The sequence below is a fragment of the Anthonomus grandis genome, chromosome 9 (genome assembly GCF_022605725.1).
Source record: "Anthonomus grandis grandis chromosome 9, icAntGran1.3, whole genome shotgun sequence".
Lineage (NCBI taxonomy): Eukaryota > Metazoa > Arthropoda > Insecta > Coleoptera > Curculionidae > Anthonomus > Anthonomus grandis.
In genome coordinates, this window is record NC_065554.1 from 20,623,804 (window position 1) to 20,648,416 (window position 24,613).

Below are 24,613 nucleotides of genomic sequence, written 5' to 3' on the forward strand. Positions count from 1 at the left end.
TGACGATCACAATGAATTGATGCTTTGCATCTGTACTTGATTCAATTACGTACACTAAGTAATATTTCAAACTGACTCAAGGCATATTAAAGACGTAAGATGCGGTAGAAACCCAAATAATCGATTTTTGACTCACTTTTTGGCAAGAAAACTCATCTGACACCCAGGAATCATTGACGATCGCAATAAATTACTGCTTTACATCTGTAATTGGTTTATTTACGTACATTAAGTAATATTTCAAAATGATTCGAGGCATATTAGAGATGTGAGATGCGGTAGAGACCCAAATAATCGACTTTTGACTCACTTTTTGGCATGAAAACCCATCTGACACCCAGGAATCATTGACGATCACAATGAATTGATGCTTTACGTCTGTATTTAATTCAATAACGTACATTAAGTAACATTTTAAAATGATTTAAGGCATATTAGAGAGGTGAGATGCGGTAGAAACCCAAATAATCGACTTTTGACTCACTTTTTGGCATGAAAACATATCTGACACCCAGGAATCATTGACGATCGCAATGAATTGATGCCTTACGTCTATATTTGATTCAATTACGTACACTAAGTAACATTTCAAAATGATTCAAGGCATACTAGAGAGGTGAAATGCGGTAGAAACCCAAATAAAAGACGTTTGACTCAATTTTTGGCATGAAAACATATCTACTAACGTACAAATATTATGTTTATTTTTTATGTACAAACATAAAAAAAAACAAAAATGTATAATACATTAAATAGATTTCAACCCGGGATCTTTTTCATAAAATTCAAATTACATAATAGCTGCTATTAATGATCATATTTTCAAAACAGAGTTTGTCATATATTGGTGGTCCTATTTATCATTTATATAAAACTATATATTTTAAATATTAAAGTATATTAAAGTATAAGCAATGTAGCAATAATTGGCAAATAAAATACTTTTAAATTTAAATTTGAGCATAATAGACCGTGATATATTGATGCAACTAGGTTTAATTTTTGCATCAATTATGAATTTTAAGTGCGTTATCGGGGAGTTTTATTCATACAAAAATACCCCGTATATTTGTATAAGTCATATAGACCAGTTTAGAGTTTTTTTTTTAATATATTTAGATTATTTCTTAAACACCTTGGTTAACCGCATCTGGTCCTGAAACACCTTGTATATAAATTTTTTTAATATTTTTGACCCTACAAACTGCTAATAAATATTTTTATGATACTCTGTATAAGGATTATAAAAACTCATCCTATAACAATCAAATGATTACTCCTAGCATTTGATGAAACCCAAACATTATTAAGAAGCTTTCAAAATTCTGCAAAACAAACCTAATCAAATTTTGGCGCTTTCTATGCTTTTATTCTCGTCAAACATTGTTATTATTAGAGCGGATTTATTTGATCGGAGCAACTTAGTAATTTCGTTAAGACTTCCATAGAATGTCTTCGAGGCATCTTCGAGATTATTTTGACCTTGTTAAAGGGACTTGACCTGTAAACGTATCGATTTTGTTTATTTTTAACACAAGAAAGATAAAGTTTATTTTTCTTTTAAATAATATTAATTTTGCTTTATATATACTTTTGTCACGATATCTAGGTATGTAGTGAATTCTTCAGCACCCCTGCAGAGCCGCACACGCTCTCTAAAAGTGGATTTACGTGTATTTTTGGATGTAATAAAGTAGCAATATATGCGAGTGCGGTAAAAATGTAAAAATATAATAACATTTTTGCGGTAAAAATGTTTGATCTTAAAATTAGTAATTTAGCAGTAATCTAAAAGCATTAATCTATCATTTATTTCAAATTTGTGAACATGACTTAATTTTGAAAATAAAAAAATTACTTTGCTCAAAATTAAAAAAAGGTTTTCTTAAGTAAATTGTAAAAAAAATTGAAAATTTAAATCATCTGAAAATTGTAAAAAACGTATATGAGTGTTTAATACTTAATTAGCCCTAATAAAATGTTTTTTTAAAAACTTCTTAAGTTTTATTAAAATATCTAATAGTAATATCTAAGAAGTGATAAATTTTTTTTTCAAAGAGGCCTATTATTAATTTAAATAGTAATAAATAATACTTTAAATCCCATGTCTTAAATATATTGAAATATAAGGCCAAAGGACTATTTGTACGTGTTTTGTCTATACTGGGCATCATCAGATCTTCTATAAGAACGAAACTGGAATAATAATCTTTACAAATACTAATTAAATAATCTAATTAAGGTAAAATAAAAATTCTGCAGTCTCCCTCTACTTATTTATTAAGCATTTATTTATTTAAAATTTCCTACAAGTTTCAGATACATGTAGTATCTATCATCAGGGAATAAAAGGTTTAAAATTGGTATTAGATATACGCCCCAGGGTTTGATTCTATGTCTCCAACCTAATTGTTATTATGATTTTTTTTAATTTTACTAATTTACATTCTGTTGTTGACAAGGACCAAACAGTTTTATATATTAGTCCTTGTTAACAACAGAATGTAAATAATTGAAAATAATAAAATTAAAATCTCCACTATAAGTATGAACTATTTCTTCACTACTAATTAATTAATATACACCAAAATAACAAGCCAATAATTGTATACTCTGTGTCTTCATTAATAAAAAGAAAAAGGACCGAAAAACTACACTACATGGTACAAATCAAGGGTAATAAGTAAAAGGTAAAATTGATAAAATAGGAGGCAGATTAGCTACCACATATTAAAAATTAAAATTCAAGAAAATGAGGTTAGTTTTAAAGGCAAAAAATTAAGAATATTTAAAAAATATTTTTTTTTGCTGAATTTGGGAATTGTACTGCGTACCTCTGCGTTATAAAAAAGTAGATTGATGCAAACAGTGCACTTATTTTATTTAAGAAGTGTCTAAACGCAAGTTGAAATTATTGACAAAGGTTTCTATCTGCTTCTTATTAAAAGGACTATTTACATAGAAAATTTAATGAAGTTTTTAAATTCTGACGAGTTCCAACCACTAATTATTTAACATTATAGTTTCTCCTTACATCCGGTGACAAGATGCTTTTATAAAAATATTTTCAAAATAACCTTACTTGAACTAAAGAAAAAACACATTCTCCAAAAAAAATATATGGTCTTGTTTTTCCATAACCTAAAATTATCCGCAACCTCGTTAACCCATAAGCTGCGTTCGAAACACGCGCATTCACCTTAAAGAAATGTGCGGCATGTAATCGTCAAAAAGTTGGGGACTTATTTATAAACACTAACAGAGGAAAACCTATTTTTGGACCCCGTTACTCCTTAGCTGAGACGTCCCCCGTTATCTTCCATCTTTCTTCGATCCATTTTAAAGTCTAATTTTCAACGTATTGGTGAAAATAGTTCAGTACGAAACGATTGACAAGCGGCAATGCTTGAAACGAAAGCTATTCGGTGTTTTTACGACTAACGAGTTTAATTATATATTTAAATAGTGACATTGGGTGTATATTTTATATAGAAAAAAAGTGCTGACATATTTTGGGATTTGTTTAAAGTTCTCGATAAAGTGCAAAAAACAACTCAAGTCATATAAACGGGTGTCGATGAGTGATTTATTTAGGTTACACTTCAATATTTGTTTCATCAAGTTAGTTTACAGCCTCTTTACAAAATATACACATTAAAATGACTGTTTGTTAGTTTTCGACTTTATTACGCTACAAATGCGTCGAATGTAAATTTATAGCGAATTAAAGATTAAGAAGAATATTTTTCTGTTGGGCGCCAACATCCTCCAATCAGTTAATGTTAAAAAAAGTTATTTACGTATTCTGACGCACATTAAAAATGATGTAAATTAATCACACATTACGAGCTCAATAACTGAGATTAGTTCAATTGGAAATATAAACATTTTAGTTTCTGAATCGACAAGTCAATAATTGATTTTAGTTTAAACGAATACATTGTTTTGATTTCATGGGAAGACTTTAATTAGGGTCTTAAACTGTTTCTAAATGGAGGCCAAATAGTCATAAGGATATCCGCTGTACGAAAAATATTTCCGCAACATGTCAAACTATCTAACGAAATCCGTGACAATATTTGTGACTTTTTACTCGTTTACCTTGTGTCAATCGAATGATTATTATTATTCACAAGTGATAAAAACACGTGAAGTGTTCCTTAAGAAGCAAGGAATCATACAGGGAACAATAGTGCAATTTAGGAATTCTTCACTGTCTCCGGTGGAGGTGTACAGAGGCATACCATATGCGGCGCCACCTATAAACCAACTGCGGTAAGTCAAATTAATTATAGAAAAAATGTTTATTAAGTTCAAAAACATAACTGTAATTTATCAAGTACCTATTAACATTTAAGTACCTATTCAAGATATTTTTCAATGAATTTTATTTAGTCAGTAAACGATACTAATGCAAGATTTTTTTTCATGTTTTTCAAAATATTTAGTATAAGGTCTTTCAAATAATAAAGATCTACTTAAGTCCTGTAATTTTTTTGTGATCTTTAAAAGAAAATTTAATGTCATTAAATTTTCTTTCAAATAGGGATGGAGAATTAATACTTGGAGTCTTAAAAATAATTAAAATAAAAAAAATAAAAAATAATAAAAAAAATTAAAAAAATAAGTAGAATTTATTATACAATGACATCATTCAAAACGTCTCATAAGTTTCTTTTTATTTTTATTCCTAGCCAAGTTATTTTAGAATAATCAATAGCAATTAAAAATCTCAAGATCGTAAAACTTTTATTGGTTTTGGTTATTTTTAAAAGTTTTCAAAATATCTAAATAAATTTTGTAATTTTAAAAGATCAGTTTAATATTTGTCATAAATTTTTGTTCGGTAAGATTTTTTTGAAAAAAAAATAGACACTTATTAAATGAAGTTTCTCTATATACGTAAAACTATCAATATTCACTACAAGAAATTAATATATAAGTTTTACTAACTGTACTGTAAGCTTTTCAGTTAATGGTTCTGCCAATTTTTATGAAATAAATTCCTTATCTAATATCGGCTAAAATATAATTTTTGTTAACACAAATTTTATCAAAAATATATTTATTTTACAATTTTAGCATTTCTATAGGTATTTGAATGTGTTTAGCTATACATATAAGCCATAAGTAATATATATCACATTTTTTCTAACTCCTATACATATAATTAAAAAAACTATTTTAATTCAAGCAATGAAAAATTTTTTACATTGTTATTATTATTACATTTTTTAATCAGTTAGACAATTTTTGGGTCATTCTAGTTTCTGTGCTCGCAATTTCATTATCAAAAAACCCACTGAATTTTCAACGTATGAATGCGTATTAATGGACATCTTAGTTCTTGTTTTAAACAATTGCAAAAATTGTTTTTTTTTTCACCTTTATAAGAACATTAAGGCACAGAACATATAAAAATAGGGCTAGATAGTTATTTTGTTTGTTTATTTGTATTAAATGTTTCCTAGATCTCTTATAGGTTTTGTAGTTCTAACGTACAACTAATTGTAGTCCTAAGAAACATACAACAAAATACAGCACGATGTGAGTTTTTATGTAAGAATTGGAGCTTATTGTAAGCATGAATTGAGTATTAAAAAAAAATCTAAATTTTGTAAATAAACGTTGTTTCTTTAAAATCAGAAGAAATTATTAAACATTATTTTGATGCTAAAATAATGTGGTAACGAATTAAATTTACATTAAATTCTAATGAACTAAAATTTTAATGAAAAATCGTAGCTTTATCATATATAAATAAATCTTAATTTTATATCCTATATTATACATAGTGAAATATATATAATTTTTATATATAGTTTTTTAAATTCGTGAAAAATAATGCTGAAAAAAAGAAAATGTAAATTTGCTTCTATTTTTGTAGTATTTTTTGCCAAAGCATTTTTTTAAGCTTCCTAACCCTAATAAATTAGCATGTGTTAAAAGGCCAAAGACTAGTGTGCATGATATTAGTAAATATTAAAATTTTAATAGTGAAGAACATATAGTGAAGAAATATTGGTCAACAACAGAATGTAAACAAATAAAAATAAAAAATTAAAATTGAAAACAATAGTAATAAATAGAGGGTTTTTTATATCTAATCAAACCCTGGGGCGTGTGCCTGTTACCAATTTTAAACCTTTTACCCCCTGATGATGGACACCACTGTGTCCGAAACATGTAGGGAATTTTAAGCTAACTAATTGTTTAATAAATGAGTGGAGGAAAAGAGACTGAAGGATTTTCATTTTACATTGAAATTTTAGTTAATTATATAGTTATTGATATAAACGTAAAATATCACTAGTTGAAACTAAAGAAATATGTTGCGATGTAGTTTTAAACGTATTATTAGCCTTTTCTGTATTAAAATATCGCTGAAACTTTTTCCTGTTTATGTCGATCGAACATTTCTTGATATTTTATAAAGATTAGAGTAGATTGACATAGTTTTAAGATATCAGAATATAGGTGATAAAAGGTATTTTTTAGGATTATCACGTCATGCACTCTTTACACTTTTTACATATTTACTTCCCTTTAATAAAAAAATATATAATAATAAATAATATTATGCATAGAAAATATAAACTAATTTTTTCTATGGAAAATATCTATTCCCTAATACAATACTAAAAGGTAAAAAAATAAAATAATAATATAATTGAAATTATTGTATTATTTTCTTGTAAATAATGTAAAACCTTGTGTAAATTTATAATTTTGTATTTATAAGAAATATGGAAATAAACCTGTTCGTCATTTTTTGTTACTGTTAAAGGCAATATTTTAAATATTTACTAGTTTGTGAATACATCTATAAATGAAAATTACTCATTAAAAAATAAGTAGTTATTTATAATAAATATAGACTACATATTTGAAAATAAAATTGTAACCACAAAATTAATAAGTTTGATAAAAGCTGCTAAAATGTCTGCTTTACCGCTGTATTTATCTATTTCATAATATGAATAAGAGAAGTGTCATCTGCTAATTTTATGTCAAATTTAAAGTAATGAAAAAAAAATACAATTTGCAAGAAGTTTTCCATGTTTCTAAATATTCTAATTTTAAAATTAGAAATTATTTATCATTTAGATATGTATTTTTATTATATTTGAAAAAAATATATTATTATGACAAAGTAAAAGTTTTAAAAATTTAAGTCTCAAAAAGTTATTACAATTTTCGTAATTATGTATTTCTGAAAAGTCTTATTAAATTCTTATCTGAAGTCTTTAGAAAAAGAGTTTTAGCAATTCAATTGATCTCTACTACTTTTTTCATCATAGGAGAATTCAAAATTTTTTTTTTAATTTTCATAAATCAAAATTCATTTTGTTCTTAAAATTGCCTAAAAAAGAGTGACTAAAACGTAACAATAAATTAAAAATTATTTAAAATAAAATGTAATAAGAAAAATATTAATACTCTCTTAAATTATTCATTTTCTACAAAGCCTAAATACTGATTGAGGGGTTACTATAAATTGTTGTCGAAATAAAAGAGTCACTTTATGAATTGCTTGAAGAAAGTAGGACCTTAAGACAACTAACTCTCTTCTACCCTGCTTTTCCATATATACTAGATTATATTATTACCAGACATTTTACCTCAATATTCACTGGTTCATCAACTGATTGAATTTTTATTGACACTATTAAGTAGACATTTTAATGCTGCTGACAATGGTGCGATGTGACAGATTATACCGTATTTCATAGATTATATCAATCTCATTATCTTCAAAGATTTATCGTAGTTCTTAGGAAGGAATTAGGGATAATGCTTTGAGTTGGTTTAAGTCGTATGTGTCCAACAGAATCCAACGTGTAATGTTTAAGAATAGTATATCTCAGTGTGTTTCTGTTAATTATGGTGTGCCTCAAGGAACTGTCTTAGGACCATTGTTATTTCTACTGTACATTAATGATATGGTAAAAGTTTTTAAAAAGTGTAGGGTGGTATTATTTACAGATGATACAATGGTGTATATTATAGGCAAAAACTTACAGCAAATGCAATTCGACCTAAATAATGAATTGAATAGTTTATTTGTCGGGCTTTGCACTAACAAATTATGTTTAAATACAGCTAAATCGAAGTTTTGCATATTTGGCAAAAAGTCACGACTTAATCAAATAGACATGGATAGTGTGGGCATTACTGTAAATGGGGATAGCATTCTTTATGAGAGTGAAATTAAGTATTAATAAGTATTGAGAGTGAAAAAACTTTTGTGCACATGCAGACTACGTCATGCGAAAATTCTCCAAAAAAGTTGGATTTATCACCAGAGTGGGAAGAAACCTCTCCATGAACACAAAGTTGCTTTTGTTCAATAGCATTGCAGTTCCGCATTTGCAGTATTGCTCCACGTTGTTGTTTAATCTGCCACAATATAAAATACACCAGTCGGAAGTAATACAGAATAGAGCTATGAGGCTGATTTTATAATGTAATCGATATACACTAATTAAATGTATGTTAAGTGTCCTAAATATCAAACTGAACGTATAAATTTTAATGTCTATTTGTTTATATTTAAATTGAAACATCGTTTGTTACCCAGCTATATCTGTGATAAGTTAAAATCGTTTGAGGATGTACACATATACAATACTAGACATCGTCAAGATTTCGCCATAATGGATAGGTGTAACACTGTTCAGTTACTTAATTCGATTTTATTTAGAGGCTCAATAGAATTTAATAAATTGCCTGTGATAATTAAGACCTGTGATAATGTAAACCAGTTTAGGAGGCTATTGAGAAAACATCTTTTAAATAGGAATAGCTAAGAGTATTTCTATTTTTTTTGTGTTGTACATTATATTTTTTTTATGATTTTAGTTATAAGTTTTATTATACCAATAATTGTTGTATACGTTTTCTTTTATTACGCTGATCACCACTCTATTATACCTAATGTAGCCCTGTATGTAATGAACTTTTATTGGTTTATTATTATTATTGTAGTTTATTTTCTTTGTAGACTTTAGTACTGTTTTATATTATAATTATAATTATTGTGATGTATGTAGCTATTATGCTAAATAAACTTCTTTATTTATTTATTATTGTTCGTAAATTTAATTTTCAAAAGACACTTTTAAACTTAAAAATGTAATATTACATTTATAAGTAATAAAATATTATAATAGTATCAAGTTCACTGATAATATAAAAAATTATACATTTTTCAATTACTATAAAAAACTCGACTTAAGACAATTTTTTGTTTCCTTAAGCAATACATATAAAAAGCACGTAGCTGTTAGATCTACATGACTTTGAACATTACAATCCACTACGACGAAATAGGAATTACAGACGAAATTACAGGGTTTGTGCAGAAACCAGGGTGTGCACTAATATGTAACATATAGCACGGGTTCAAAGAAACACCTCTTTACTGTTTAGTGAAGTTACAATTATTGATAACGCTTGACACGCTAAAAAAAGTAAAAAATAATAGTGGCTAAAATTAAACTAACAAAAATAAGTCCAATTTCTTTCAACTGGTTTTTGAAATTCTTGGATATTGATTATACTGGTCCAGAGATGTTTAATTTTGAAACGAATTTATGTATCAAGAAATGATGGTCAAAATGTCCTGAGATCCTAAAAAAAATAAAAAATTTGAAATGCAAATTTGTTTCCGCTATAATGAAGTTTTTCTTACCACTTTGGTATCACTTTTTGACAAGTAAGGATCATATAAAATTTCATTATCCTAAACTTCATTTAAAAAGCTAGAGTGAATTTTCTTATCAGACTTTTCAATTTGTTCTAGATTTATGCCACCAAGAAGTCCATCTTCCTGGCAGGGAATAAAATTTACACGAGACTTTGGACCAGTATGCCCACAAAAATTTCCAAAAGAGGACGAGATGACTTCGGAGCGTAGAAGTTACGTAGATCGTCTCAAAGAGTTCCTCAGATACGAGAGTGAAGACTGTTTATATCTAAACATTTATGCACCCTATCAAGGTAAGAAATAGAGTTTGAAAATTAAAATTTTAACAGCGCAGCAAAATAACATAAGTAAATGAATGGAACAAGAGGTCTAATTAAAACATTTAAGCTGAACCGTTAGTTTCGAAACAAACCCATAAAAATACTTTTCTACACACCTAAGCCGAACTTAAAGAAAAAGCGAAGCCAACTGGGTCAAATAAGAAAGGAAACCGCGGCGTTGCCCAGTCATTAAGAACTTTTCCGCGTTCTCTCGCAAAAATTTCGCTTTTAAAGGAAAAGCCCGGGGTTTTCGTGTGGAAAATAAAAGAAAATTTTTAATTATACGTTCTAGGGCCGCGGCTCTTGTATTTTATAATATATAAAACAAGCGTCGGTCTGGGACAGGTTTCAGTTTTATGTTTAATTAATTTCTGTGGCGATTTTTTTATCTTTTGTCGACGGTCGCATTGTCTGATTTTAAGTTTAATTAATAACCGAGAATGTTCACCGTGCAACATTTACCTATGGTAATACGTTTAAGGGTTCCCATAAATCTAAGGAAAAAGCTCTTTGATAAAAATCATTTTTATAGTAACTTATTGTTGGATTTTAGAATAAAGTAAATTTAGTTTTTTTAGTTCAAGTTTAAACTAAAAAGTGATTTATTTCTCTAAAAAATATTTTTTGACAAATAGTAGTAAAGACGGCCAAAAAATGTTGGTTACATCGCATACTAATATGAATTATTAAAAACTAGTCGATTTTTAAGTAGTCCTGTGCTAAACGGCAAACTTGCCGGGTTAAATGTTAACCGAGGCAGTATAATTAATTATTAAATAATTGGAAATTCCAGTATAAGTGGGCAGTTTCCATACAATACTATTATTTTTTTTTTAAGAAACGTGTTTAGTCTTACTCGTTTCTTAAAATTACTTAACATTACAATAAAGGTATATGTAAATCTAACAGAAAAGCCTTGTATTTCTTCTTAAAAAAGAAAAGTGAGCATGATGTTATTAAGTCATATAACAGAATTTTACAAAAATACACCCTTGTAGGCAAATGATTTTTTAAAACCTTCAGTTCTATGCACAGGTTTTTGAAATCTTATAATGTTTCTTAGGCGGTGACTATGTAAATCTTGTCTTGCTGTGAAATAATCTGAAAGATTTTTAGGGTACCTCGACTTGTAAATTCTATAAAGAAACTGGCCAAAATGTAAAGCCACTCTCCTTTCATATTTTAGTATTTTATGGTCAACATATGTTGGTGTTGAAAACAAATCGCATAGGGGCATTTTGAGCTAACTGAATTTTGTTCTTCATTTCAAGAATGTTAATATAGATAATTGTAAAAAACAACATTGCAGTAATCTAGCTGTGACCAAACAAGAGCCTCCACAAGCATTAATTTGATATTTTTGGGCAAATAATATTTAAATTGAACTTTTAAGTAAAGCGTACATGCACGATAATTTTTTATTGACATGTACCTGAAAGTTTAGGACCTCATCAAAAATGACACCCAGATTTTTTGCTGATGCTGAACAAGAAAAGACTTTGTTATATATATGCAAAGTAGTGAAAGTAGATTGAAGAAATTATTTTTTTAATGCATTAGAACCTATGAGTAAGTATGTGCTCTTGTTAGCGTTCAAAATCATCCATGCTGTCTTGACCATATAAATATTAAGCTTAAGTCCTTATTAATTTGCTGCATACATTGACATGCATTATGAGGAGGAAATCCGGAGAGCAGCTGTGTGTCATCTGCATAAAGATTTACAGAACAAAACCGAATTTGCATTGAAAGATCGCTAGTGTAGATGCTAAATAATAAAGACCCAAGGATACTACCCTGGAGCACTCCATAACCAGTGACAACAGGTTTAGATCTTGCTCTATCCAGCTCCACAATCTGTGTCTTCAATTAAAGATAACTTTGGAACCATTTGCAAACACTCACTGAAAAACCGAAGAAGTTCATTTCAGCCAACAGCATCTCATAATTTATGAGGTCAAAGGCCTTACTGAAATCTAATAGTACCAGGCAAGAAACATAAGAAAAGTCGCATATGCATATTTACAAATTCAAGCAATATATCCAACATTATTAATTCACACACTTGCATAAATGGGTAAAACAGAAATTGGTCTTAGCTCTGAAATATTTTTAATTCTATTTTGCTTTTGGTAGGGGATTGATAATAGAAGTTTTCCATATTTGTGGAAATTCACCTTTGTGTAGAGATAAATTATACACCTTTGTCAGAAATGGAGCAATAAGCTCAATGCTAAAAAGAACAAGATTATAACTTATTTGGTCAATGCCCATACTTTTTGATTTTATTCTTTTAAATGACATGTATACATCATATTCTAAATTGTCTTTAAAAACATATTCAGCATAATTAAGCTTTTCCAGCCTTATATCCCAAAAGAAATTCAGTAGTATCTACCTATCTGCAAAAGCGACACTTATTTCATTGACATTTTTCAAATGAGAATTTTTTTATCCTTTATATTCCAATCTTTTAACTAATGCCAATTTTTTTTGTATCCCTTTTATGTTTGTGGAGTTCAAATGACATATATGCCTTTTTTTTCACTACGAATAGCAAAAGATAAATAGTTTTTTATGTCTAGGTAGAAGTCTTTATGTTTAGTTTGACCAGTTTTTTTAAACTTATTAAAAGCAGCTTTCTTTAATTTAATGATTTGCTTTATTGTATTAGTAATATATAATTACTTTTTCTCAATTACTGAATGTTTTAGGAGAGCATGCTTATTAAAGATTTCGTTAAGATTATTACTGAAGAGTCACTTTATCATTTAAAAATGCTTGCTGCAAAATAGGTTCATAATCTATATGCTGTACATCTAGCTCAAACTGCCTCTTATCGAAGTTTTTTAAATCCCTATAAATTATAGCCTTGATACTTATTTTAGGAACAATAATATCAATTATTGAGTACACGAGTCTATGATCCGTAAAATTGAGCATATCTAAAGAACCTGAATTAATGACATTTATTTGATCTATCTGGTCCAACCAAGGAAGATTAAAAAATGATTTGCTTGTCGCAACAACGACTAGCTGATGCAATTTTAAAAATAAATATTGCTCTGTTAATTGCCACATTCGAAGTGAAGATGGCAATAGAAAAAGATAAACTGATCAACATCCACATTTTATAATTATTAACATAAAAAAGATGCATAAGATATATTGTGCTTAAATATAAGAAATTACTATAAATCCCAATTTTAACTACCACCATGTAAACTGCAAGCCATTATGCAATAATTAATTATTTATTGGATGCCCAGATAAAATCGTTTGCCCTCGACCGGCTGCACAGCAAATACCATCTGATTAAAATTAATGACTCCCATTCGAACATATGATGGACCCCTTTTGGCTTCCGGCCAAGCACCGTTATAAATATCATTTCGCGAGTTTTTGTTTACAGTGTAATACTTAACCCCAAAAAGTACAAAACAGGGTTAACTGCTGGATTGTACGATCGGGCTACGAGAGCTTAAAATAATGTCTGAGAACTGCAGCTGTTGGATATAAGATGTGAGTCATTTTGACTAAAATAGATACTCTTTTCGGAAATGGGTTTTTGATAAGGGTAATTAGGAGATAAAGTTTATAAAAATATTTGTTTAAATCCTATTTACTATTTATTCTTGGGATTTATTAGTTTTTAGGTATTATTCAACATTTTTCAAGGCAGTAATATTTCCAGAATGTATAAGGTTTCTGCGTGTAGAATAATAGCGCTAATTGCGAGAAGAATACTATTTTTCATTATTATTAGTTGGCATAAGGAGCATAAATACAATATCCGCTCTGGAAATTAAATTAATATAATGTTTAATTAAATAACGGAATAATGCTTCTTATTCGACTTCTTGCGACGATTTTATGAAAATCATTTTTTTGAGTTTTTAACTTCTTTGTTAAAAATTTTTTTGTTATTTTCTCTTATAATAAACCCCGATATAATTTTAAAATAAGATTTTTGTTTATATTTTATAATAGCATTGCCTTAAATGGTTTTCAAAATTTTGTTTTTTACCTGAATTTCTTAATATTCCGTAGTGGTCCGCAAGCTGTTTTTTAATTACTGCTAATTATTGCTATTTATTAAGAAGCTGGTTACTAATTTGATTTTGCTTAAATTTAATCTCATTTACGCCATTTTAGTGCTTGTCTCTATTTGGTGTTATAAGCTTTTTTCATTTCCATTAACATTGATTTTATCGATATTTTGTGCTACCACTGCATAGTAAGACACCTTGGCCAGTGGTTATTCTGTTAATAGCCTAGGAGTAAAATGAGAGTTTTTTTGAATTTCTAGCTTTAATTGTAGTTTTTTATTCAGCGTTATTTTAATTTTCTAAATACAGGTGTTGGTGCTATTAATTTGTAGTTTTTTAATTATTTCCGGATTTTTTGCCATCGGTGTTACTAATGAAATAGGTTTTTTACAATATTTTGAAAAGTATCTGAGTTTAGAGCACGTATTTTTAATGTAAATTAATATTTTGTGAGTATTTTTAATTCATTTGCTTTATTGCTTTCATCCTGGAGCCTTATGTGGTTTACTTTTTGTTATTATATTTCTAATTTAATTCGGGGATATTATGGATTTATTAAGGATTTCTTGATAGCTTCTATATATTTGCTATTTTGTGTTCTACTCTGCTAGATTTTCATTCAACATTGCTATCTCTTAGAGCTATAAGAAGAATGTAGCCTTTTCTTTATTGTTTCTTGTATATGTTTTTTTTCTTTTTCTTTTGTTTCCTTCTAGGTATATTCATCTGTATGTCTTCATTACCTTTTTTTTGATTATATCTTTCCAATCTTTGATCATAAAGATTAGACTATAATTCTTTAGCTTTTTTGTTATTGCTACATCTAGTAACTAAAGTCTCTTTATCTCTTTCTACTTTTTGTGTGCGACTTATTCGAGAAAAGAATATTTTTTTTTTAATTTATGAAAAACTGGTTCATCGTTAGAACTTAAAGCATATACAACTTTTATAGGGGAGTTATTTTAGATTTATATTTATATTTTTAAGCCACCTTTTTCTTCTTTACTTCCTTTAATCGCATTATGTGATTATTATTTTTATTAATTTTGTTTTATTAATAAAACAAGCAGTATTAAAATACTAAATCAGTAATTTACTTAATCAGGTTTTTAGTGAATTTTTCCAATCAATTTATTTCATGTATAAACAATAAACAACAAATAAACAGAAAACAAAATACTCAATCATTTAATGCTAAAAATTTAAGGAATCATATCCATTTTGATTATGAATTTAAAATTTCTGGTACTATTCAAGAAACTTTTATTCAAATTATGTGTTTGTAATTTTTAACTGTTTCCTCGGTAGGCATTTATTTATTGCCTAATTAAATAAAAAGAATTCGGGGAATTATATTAATAACTCCAAACGCCTGAAATAATGTATATAAATTTTAATTAAAATTTAATTAACTAAATATTAATTTATCTTGTTATTACATTTCGTAGAAATAAAAATACAAACGGTCTTAGCTATTATTTACGAGCGAACTATAATATTTAAATAACAAGTAAATGGTAAATCAGATTTGCGAAGTACTTTTAAAACTGTCTAATGAGTAAAGAGGCTTGTACTAATGCCATCTTTTAAGCAACTTATGAAGTTAAAACCTTTTTACAAAGGTGAGGTCTAATTATGGACCAGTAGTAAAGCGTCAAGGAATTTTTCTTGAAAATTAATATTACAAAATCTAATTGTAATAAAAAATTTATAGTAATATATAGCGAACTCGAAAGTAGACAATCAAGGATATGAGGTTAATTAATTAATTAGTTTTCAATTAAGCTGATAGTACTTAGTTATTATCCATAGTAGTATAAGTAGTAACAATCCATAAATAAGTAGTATTTTTTTAAGTACTATGTTATGCATCTACTATATTACAACACTTGGTGAGAATTAGCCATCGATGATTTAACTTATTTTTTTAACGCAAATCTAATATATTCATAAAATTAGAACCAAATATAAACTAAACCACTTATTTATAACTTAAAATGTAAGCCAATCAGTCACTATCTTGGAAACATTGTACGCCTGATTCAAGGTACTTAAACTTTATGTTTCTTGTAAACATCATAAGACAGGCGTTGGTGATTTATTTTTATTTATTAATTATATGTTTATGATAGAGCATGCAACCAGTTTGATAAAGGCATTTAAAGTAGGATAATTTGAAATTTGACTCAGGAGGTTTCGTTATAAATTGATTATATATATGATAGCATATTAAAGGTTGAATAATCCCAGTAAGAAATAAGAATATCCTTTATTATAATAAACAAAAAAAAATGTCACAAATAAAGCTTAGCTAAAATAAAGTAATACTTGTATATAAAATTTATGTACAAATCTTTAAATACACATAAATCTCACATTCACACATAAGTCAAGTGAGCCGTCAATATATTCACTTACTGAATTGTATGCCATTTAACCATATGTTTAAAGATATATAGGGATGAGAATTTACTACTTTTTAATGCGAAGACAGCAAATTTCTTTTAAAAGCAAAGTGTGGGTAGTGGAAAATGCAAAACATACCAGTTTTTGCTTCTTGTTGCTAAAGGAAGTTGGAAATATCTTGAAGCATCACTTTATACAATCTCAATTTCCTAGCCTAAGTTCTTTTTAATATAATTAATAAGCAAGTGGCAGTCGTGTACAGTAAAATTAGGTACAACAATTTGATATTTAGGTTGAAATAACTTGCGACTGAAGAAACCTAAAAAGATGAAACTTTCATAAAAAATGGAAAGTGTCTAAGACATCACTCTAGAAAAGCTTGACAGCCTAAGAAATTTTTACTAAAAATAATAAGTAAATAACATTCGTGTCCAATTAAGTTATGCATCGATTTCATGTTTAGGTTGAAATAACTTGTGAATGATGAGTCCTATAAAGATGAAACTTTTATCACAAATAGGAAGTGCCTTGGGATACCACCTCAAAAAATATAATTTCCTCTCTATAAGGTTTGTCGTGTTTAAAAATTAGTTAAGCATTTTCTAAAATATACGGGCATGGAAGAATGAGGATTTTTTACTTTTAAAATAAAGCATATAAAATTGAGTAAAAATTAATATTCTAGTCGCAGTTTTTTAGTCAGACCGAATTTTCGTATAAGAGAAATTATTGTGACTTAATAAAAATAAGCCTATTATACACATTATATAGAATATTACTACTATACACAATAGTGTGTGTTTCAATTACTATAAAGTATAAATAAATATAAAGTATAGAATGGATGTGTATTGATATTTAAAGGCTAAAAAATTTTAAGACTAAGAAAAAATTCGTAAAAATAAGAATAGCATAAACTGCTATTTATGTGTATGAAGTAATAGAATTAGCTAAATTATAAGCCTTCCTAGGTATGCTCTAGGAAATTGGACAATAGGTTTTTGACATATTCCATCAAGAACAGTGTTCATAGAGCAAGGCTGATGTAATTCTCTTTAGTGGTCAAATATATAGGTATGGTATGCATAGGAGCCTACTTATAAAATTTCTATTTATACAACGAGATTTATGCCTTTCAGCTGCCCCCTTTGTTCAATTTATTCTAGTAATGAAAGAGTAAGGTTCGCCGATTTGCAAATATATGTGATATACCTGAATACGTTCTCCATCAAGTTTTTTCATCATAAATAAAGATTTTTAATCCAGCTGAGAGCTTTATCCCGGAATAAAAGCCGATGCTAATGGCCAAATCAATTCAGAAATCCCGAATCCCTGGCATGGTCTACCTCGGGTTTCAGGTTAACGCGATTTATTTATTCTTTTCCTTGCAGCTTTTGTTCTGTATAAAATAACGCGTCTTGTATCGGCCGGATTTTCTCCGTTTGAAATGCGTTGTGATTTATCGACGTTTCTTTATAAATGAACTGGTTAGAAGGTTAAGGTTACAATATCAGAAAAAAATAAGATAAATCGGTGACTTTTTCTTATTTATTTTTATAACATTTATATAACCAGTAAATTTTATCTACCTTTGTTTTAACAAGGGTACCGTGGAAGTTTTTAGTTTTACGTTTTATTCTTTTTTTCTCTTTGTCTTAAATATAATTAAGAAAATGTCAAAGTTTTAAATATATTTTTACTAAATTATGAATTAATATAAATAGATTCGCTTGTAATTTTATTCGATTTTTTCTCCAAAACCAAATTGTTGTATTATTTTACTTTTCTTAAAAATATGAATTTTCTCAAAAAAGTAAAAATATCTTTTTACCAGAGAATTTAGGAATATCTTAATATATTTCTTGGTTTTCCTGAATTTCTATACCTTCTAAGTTTCATTTATTTTTTTGTGTCGTAAATTATAGCTCCAGCAATTTTATTTTAATTCTTAGTTGATACATATTTGAAGTGTAATGTTTTATAGAATTTTAAAATTTTCGAATCAATTTTATTATTGTAAACAATTTTGACTTGCCAATGTATTTAATTATGAAAATGTTAGCAAAAAAGTGTTGAAAGAAAATGTTGCAGTTAATACAATTTTTTTGTCTGTCATTACATGGTTCTTTAAGGAAGTTTATAATTTTCCCTTGCTTTCTTGAGTATGGACAAATTGGATTTATACACTTTTTTGTTCTATTAGAAAACATTTAGAGTTTACATTTTATTTTTTCCTGTAATTTCAATGAAAAATTTATAAGATTATTTAACACTTATTTCATAAATTTTATTTTTAATAAGATATGCAACTCTTTTTATTTAAAAAACAATTTTAAAACCTTAACTTACCATTTTTTTAAATTCTTTTATAATAATTTTAAAATAATTTTACGGCAAAAAAATTAATACTATGTTCAAATTTTTAGTTAATTTTGGACGAAAAAAATTTATAAAGTACATTTTTCTTCTTTGATTGTCTAAAGAGAATTAGGAAGATTGTTTGTTATTGCACACTTTTATTGTATTCTTATACTTCCTTATTCTTTAATTTTTACTCAAGGACGATTTTTTAATTATTTAACCAATTTTCTTTTAAACTTTCAATTTTTAAGTTTGCTTAATTTTTATTTTTGTTATATATAGTCAAAAAACTACTTCTACCTGACCTTTATCCAAGAAAAAAATCAAAACTAAGCCAATTATAAACTGAGGATACAATAAACAACTCATTTACAATCTTTATATAGAAACAATTTTTTTATTTTTGCTCTATTTTAATTTATAATTTTAATGTTTAGAGGGACGGATTTTATATTTATATATATTTTTCTTACTTTTTAATATTCCTATAGCACCAGATTCTTAAGGAAGTCTTAAATGTTTGTCTTTTCCTTTAAGAAATAAAGAACGCTGTTTGGTTACCAAAATGCTTATTTAATATTACCACTATATTTCATTATTTTTTTTTTGTATTCTATAAGAAATAAAGATTAAAATCATTATCATAGACATACAAATCACGTTAAAAATTAGCGTTAAATCATCAGTTATAGCTAGTTAAAATAAGTAATGTACATAAAAAAAAAAGTTTTGTGTATCAAGCAATTTTTGTAATTTTATAAATAAAATAAATCTGCTCGCTTTTCTTTCCTAAATAAAAACAGTTTTATTAAAAAAATGTGCTATTATCTTTAGCGACTGTAATGAACTCTTTTTTATTTTTGACCAAAGATAATTTTTTAATAAACCTATTTTTTATTTTGAAATAGCATTTACTAATTTAAGTAAATGTATGATTAGATAATAATAAATTAGGAGTTACTCAATAATTTATTTGAATGTTATTTTGTTCCGCGATTTACAGTACCTATGATGAAAAAATAATATATATGTATAAAAGATTTTATTTCTATCAGTATTACATCTGAAAATTTGCAAAAAAATATTTAATAATATTTAAAGCCAGACTCCTTTCCTGTTTTTAATTTTTTTCTAAATTTTTATTTTTAGATTTTGTTTAATAAAAATTAACTTTTTAAAAGTCTAAGTTAACATTTTAGGAATGTAGATTTTTATTCTTAATAAATGCTAAGATTATGTTAGTGTATTTTTTGTATTTTAGTGAATAAGTCAATCTATTTAACGAGTATGTCAATATATTTAGCAAAATGTCGGCCAGTTTAAATAAATCAGATCGTTTATTTATCGATCACTAAATACGACGAATATAGGCTTTTGTTGTGGTTTGAGCATTTATACATTTATAATTATTTAAAAAAAAACCAATTTTATTAATTTATTTTGCCTTTTACTGTAATTTTTTATTAATAAATTTCTGTATTTGCTCATCTTCCATCAATACGTTTAACGATAAATCTGGAATTTTATTTATCGATCCCTTAACCCGACGAATCAATCACTCCGATTGGAAAATTACTTGATCAATATAAGAAAACACTAATTTTCAATCAAATTTTAAGAATATTAACATTTTGCATCTCCCATAGATAAAAAAAATTATATATTTATAACATAAAACGAAATATTTAGACCGGCATGCAAATTAATTTGTCTGAGAGCCACTTGGCAAACTCGAAATTGTTTTGTAACTAATACGTGTATATGTAATGGTCAACAAGACACGAGCCTCGGTTGCATCCACACTAATTGCGCCAACTATACACTTTATGTGTTAAATATTTAAATTGCTAAATAAATTATTCGATATTTTTTGCTTCTTTTTACGTGGTGCTCCACTTTTCCAGAAAAATATTCCCATCCCCTTTAATATAACATCATCGATGTATAAAGTAGTACGTGAAGCCAATTTCATAAAACGATCGTCATAACGTATGCGGCGTGCATCTAGGCGATCTGCAGCAGTCTACGGTCCAACCTAAAATTTATTTTCTGATTTTTATATTGACATGAAACTTTGGGTTATTAAGTACCTATCTGAAATAAGAACGTTATATACCGTGCAGTAATATTTATATTCAATGGCACTAAAAGGGTCATGTCAAATTAATAAATTAAAATATAGTATAAATTTGACATGATTCTTGTAATATATATGATAATATATATGACAAATATAATTATTTGCTTTAAAGATAGTAGTAATTTTATTTGTTGCTATATATTGTTTGGGTGTATAAATTAAATATGTTTTTACTATAACTTGAATTACAATAATAGAGGTTACGCTTATGTGATTTAAATTAGAACAATACTTAATATCCATGCAGTTGGTCTGCAGCCGCCATTATAGGACCAATATCATTCATGCGGTTTTTTAAGACCACTTACTCAAGGTTGCAGAAATCGATTCACGTTATTGCCAGATATCCACTTTTGTCAGTATTATTTTACAATTTCACATTAAACTCCTTGCGATCCAAATAGTCCATTACGCGTTTCCCAAATGCATCCCTATGCAACTATGGTAATTATTATTTAAGTGGGAGCTTCTAACTGCGCAATTTATTATTTAAATATTGGCTAGTAAATTAATTTTGAGGTTCTGTTATCGGGTTGAAAGATGAACTCTTGACCTTAGGATAATATGGGATCTAAGAACTTATTGATATATGTACCTTTGTGTCGTCAGCGCCTCATGTACTCCACTAATATATGGAATAATTCATTAGTTCTTTTACAAATAAACGTCTGGCATAATGTACTTAAAAAGCATTTATTGAGATATTTTGTACATAGTGTTCTCAGAACACTATTAATGTAAAACCGGTTTTTATAAATTTTATAAAGATATCCCATTATATTTAGAAAGGAACTCGAAAAAACTAAAATACTTATAATTTTATAGGCCCCTCTTGTATTTAAATATTTCAAATTTACGTGATAAATCTAAAACAATGTTAATTGTTTATAACTCTAGTTCTAATAATTAATAAATTACTGTATGGTATTACCAAAGTCTATATATTTTAACTATGGTAATATTTATTTTCTATTCAGTGGCCACATATTATGTTGTCTCGAATTTAAACCCTTTTTCAGTAATCTGCAAAAGGTGTTTGCTTTCTCCAGAGTATTTCTGTTTCATCTTCTTGATATTTAATTGAGTTAATCTTAATCCTTGAATTGTCAAGCAAGTAAATGGAAATCCTTGGAATTTATTCTTACCTTAAGAATGGATCAACTAGCCATTAGTCCTTGCATTGTTCTAAATTCATTATTTTTCCCCTTTTTGCACATGATCGTTAAAAATACAATTTGCTTTTTTTTCTACTCTTTGACATTAGCAACCAGATTCGGAATTTTCGGAATTATCCTCAATTACTAGTTAGGATTACAATTCAAATATTTAACTACAAAATAAACTTCCTACCAGACTGTTGTACCACATTAACTTTGGAATAAATCGTGACATATTGCAGTTTTTCTGGCCTGTTACTATGATGGATTATTTTTTATAGAACAATATCCCATACCAAAGTAAATGTATTTATTAACTTGTTCATTTTGCTTCTTTGCTGACTGCTTTGACTTTATCCTTTCCTCAAAAACCAAATTTCCTTATTTTTCTCTTTGTTAATAAATATCCTTGCAAGTAACCTGTCCACCACCAGTCTTTAATAAAGAAACGCCAATCTTTATTAAGTAAATATTTTGATTTTAAAAAAAAACTAGCTTTAGTAAGATTTAAGAAGGCTCAGTATTTGCAGTAATATATTCAAGCCAAAGATCTGTCCTGGAATAAAATTCCTTAGTCAGGTCTTATGACTTTCATTGACAGTATCTTTTACTTTGTTATTTACCTAAAATAAAATGATTAAAGGTAGCTATTGTTTAAATTTTTTTCTATTTTCAGCTAGGATAACACTTCTTAGGCTGTATCCTAATGAATCTTCATAAGAATTCAAGAAAATGGAGACTTGAAATGAGTTAAAATTAAAATAAGAAATGTATTATTTTGCGTATTTTTCCTTATAAAACTAGAAATTAGCAAGTGTTTTAAAATGATTTGGGAAGTAATAATAATAAAAATGTCAGTATTCTTACTATTTTTAGACTTTAACATTTAACTAAAATTTAAGAATCCTAAAGAATCCTAGTAAAGTGATATTTTTTTCTTTTGTCAGAATTAATCACTTAAATTTCATAAAGCATCTTGTACACGATCTTCATGTATCCTATGACTCAATGTCATAAAGAAACTCAGCATTTTAAAATAACTCAGATAGTGATAGGAAACTAAAATAAGATGATTGTGATTTTGGATACAATTACTCATCTTAAAATCTCGTTTCATAAAAGGCTAATAAAAATATATTGGCAGTACATAGTAAGTCTTTTTTTGTAATTTTATTTAATGAGTATTATAGTCCAATTTCTTTGGGTTTGGAAGAAATACCCCTCTGACTTCTCTCTATGCACTAGAGATTTATATAAGTGTCACTTCCAATACCCCACCAGATGCGTCAATAAATGTTGCGGGTTCTACTGAAGTAGTACTGGATAGATGCTGCCAGGTTGCGATCAGGTTATAGGGATTTAAAGAAAGAGAAACCAGATAGGGCTCTCTTTTATATATCCTCGTCTTTTATTTAACTAGCTAGCTACTAACGAATTTGCGTCTGAGGGTAAATTGGGAGTTGAATTAGGGCAGAACCAATTGTGTGGCAATTAGTAGTTCTGTGATTTCTTAGAGCTTAGAAGTACATGTACCATGCTTCTTGCGTACTTTTCCTATTTCCCTCCATTATATCAATAAAGCCGATATGACGTTCCGCTGCATCTTTGCAAACTTTCCTTGAGCAAATTTTCCTCTGCACGGGAGGATCCAGTTTTAATGAAATTTTTTAAAACGTAATTATTTTCCATACAGTTCATTTCACATTTTTTAATCCTGATCCTAAATCGTCAACATTTTTCAAAAAAAATTGATTTTGAAATTTTTTTTGTTTCTGTACCTAATTTTTGAACTATGGTCTAAAACCTAATAATATGTTAGTTTTTTGACATAGTGATACTCAGTTATTATAGAAGACGAAGATCATCTTATCTTAAATGTCTATAAATGTTCAGATAAATAATTATAGGAAAAGTTAAAAAAGTTAAGTAATCCTACTGCATGTTATTTTTCAGTAACACTTTCAAATTATTATTTTTCTTTCACAGTGATACCCTTTATAGATAATAAAAAATCATTTGTTACAAAACTGCGATTTTGTGATTCAAAATATAAAAGTAACTAAATACTATAAAGACTCAAAAGAGATATCAAATGCAAATAATAATAACCGAATAGTAAACAAAATAATTGAATCATATTTATAAATGATTAAAAACGATAAAGAATAAAAATTAATTACAAAAACACAATTCCTACTAACCAATTTATCTTTCTCAGGATCTGAGTTTCTCAGAAATTATTAACAAGAAAACTCACAATAAACAAGCTAAATATTAAGCGCCTGCCAATTACACCATGCTCCGGGTAATTTCTCTTTTAACCTCCCCTACAGGTCTGCAAATCTCGTTATTATTTCAAGTTTCTATTTATATTCAAAAAGGTAAAAACGGTAGTAATTACTTCTCTTGTGTAGAATAAATAAAGTAAAAGTTAACATTTTAAAATTTAATTTAAATCTGAAAATAGACCA

The 24,613-nt window shown here is 27.4% G+C and overlaps 1 protein-coding gene across 1 annotated transcript in view; it reads left to right on the plus strand.

Annotated features, from left to right (window-relative positions):
• The first annotated feature begins 3,371 nt into the window (after positions 1-3,371).
• Positions 3,372-24,613, plus strand: part of LOC126740558 (neuroligin-4, Y-linked-like) — a 63,558-nt gene continuing 42,316 nt past the window's right edge. The window contains exons 1-2 of the mRNA XM_050446643.1: positions 3,372-4,275; positions 9,806-10,002. Of these exons, the coding sequence (XP_050302600.1) occupies positions 4,046-4,275; positions 9,806-10,002 (427 nt within the window). The 5' untranslated portion in view covers positions 3,372-4,045. The remainder of the gene's footprint in view (positions 4,276-9,805; positions 10,003-24,613) is intronic.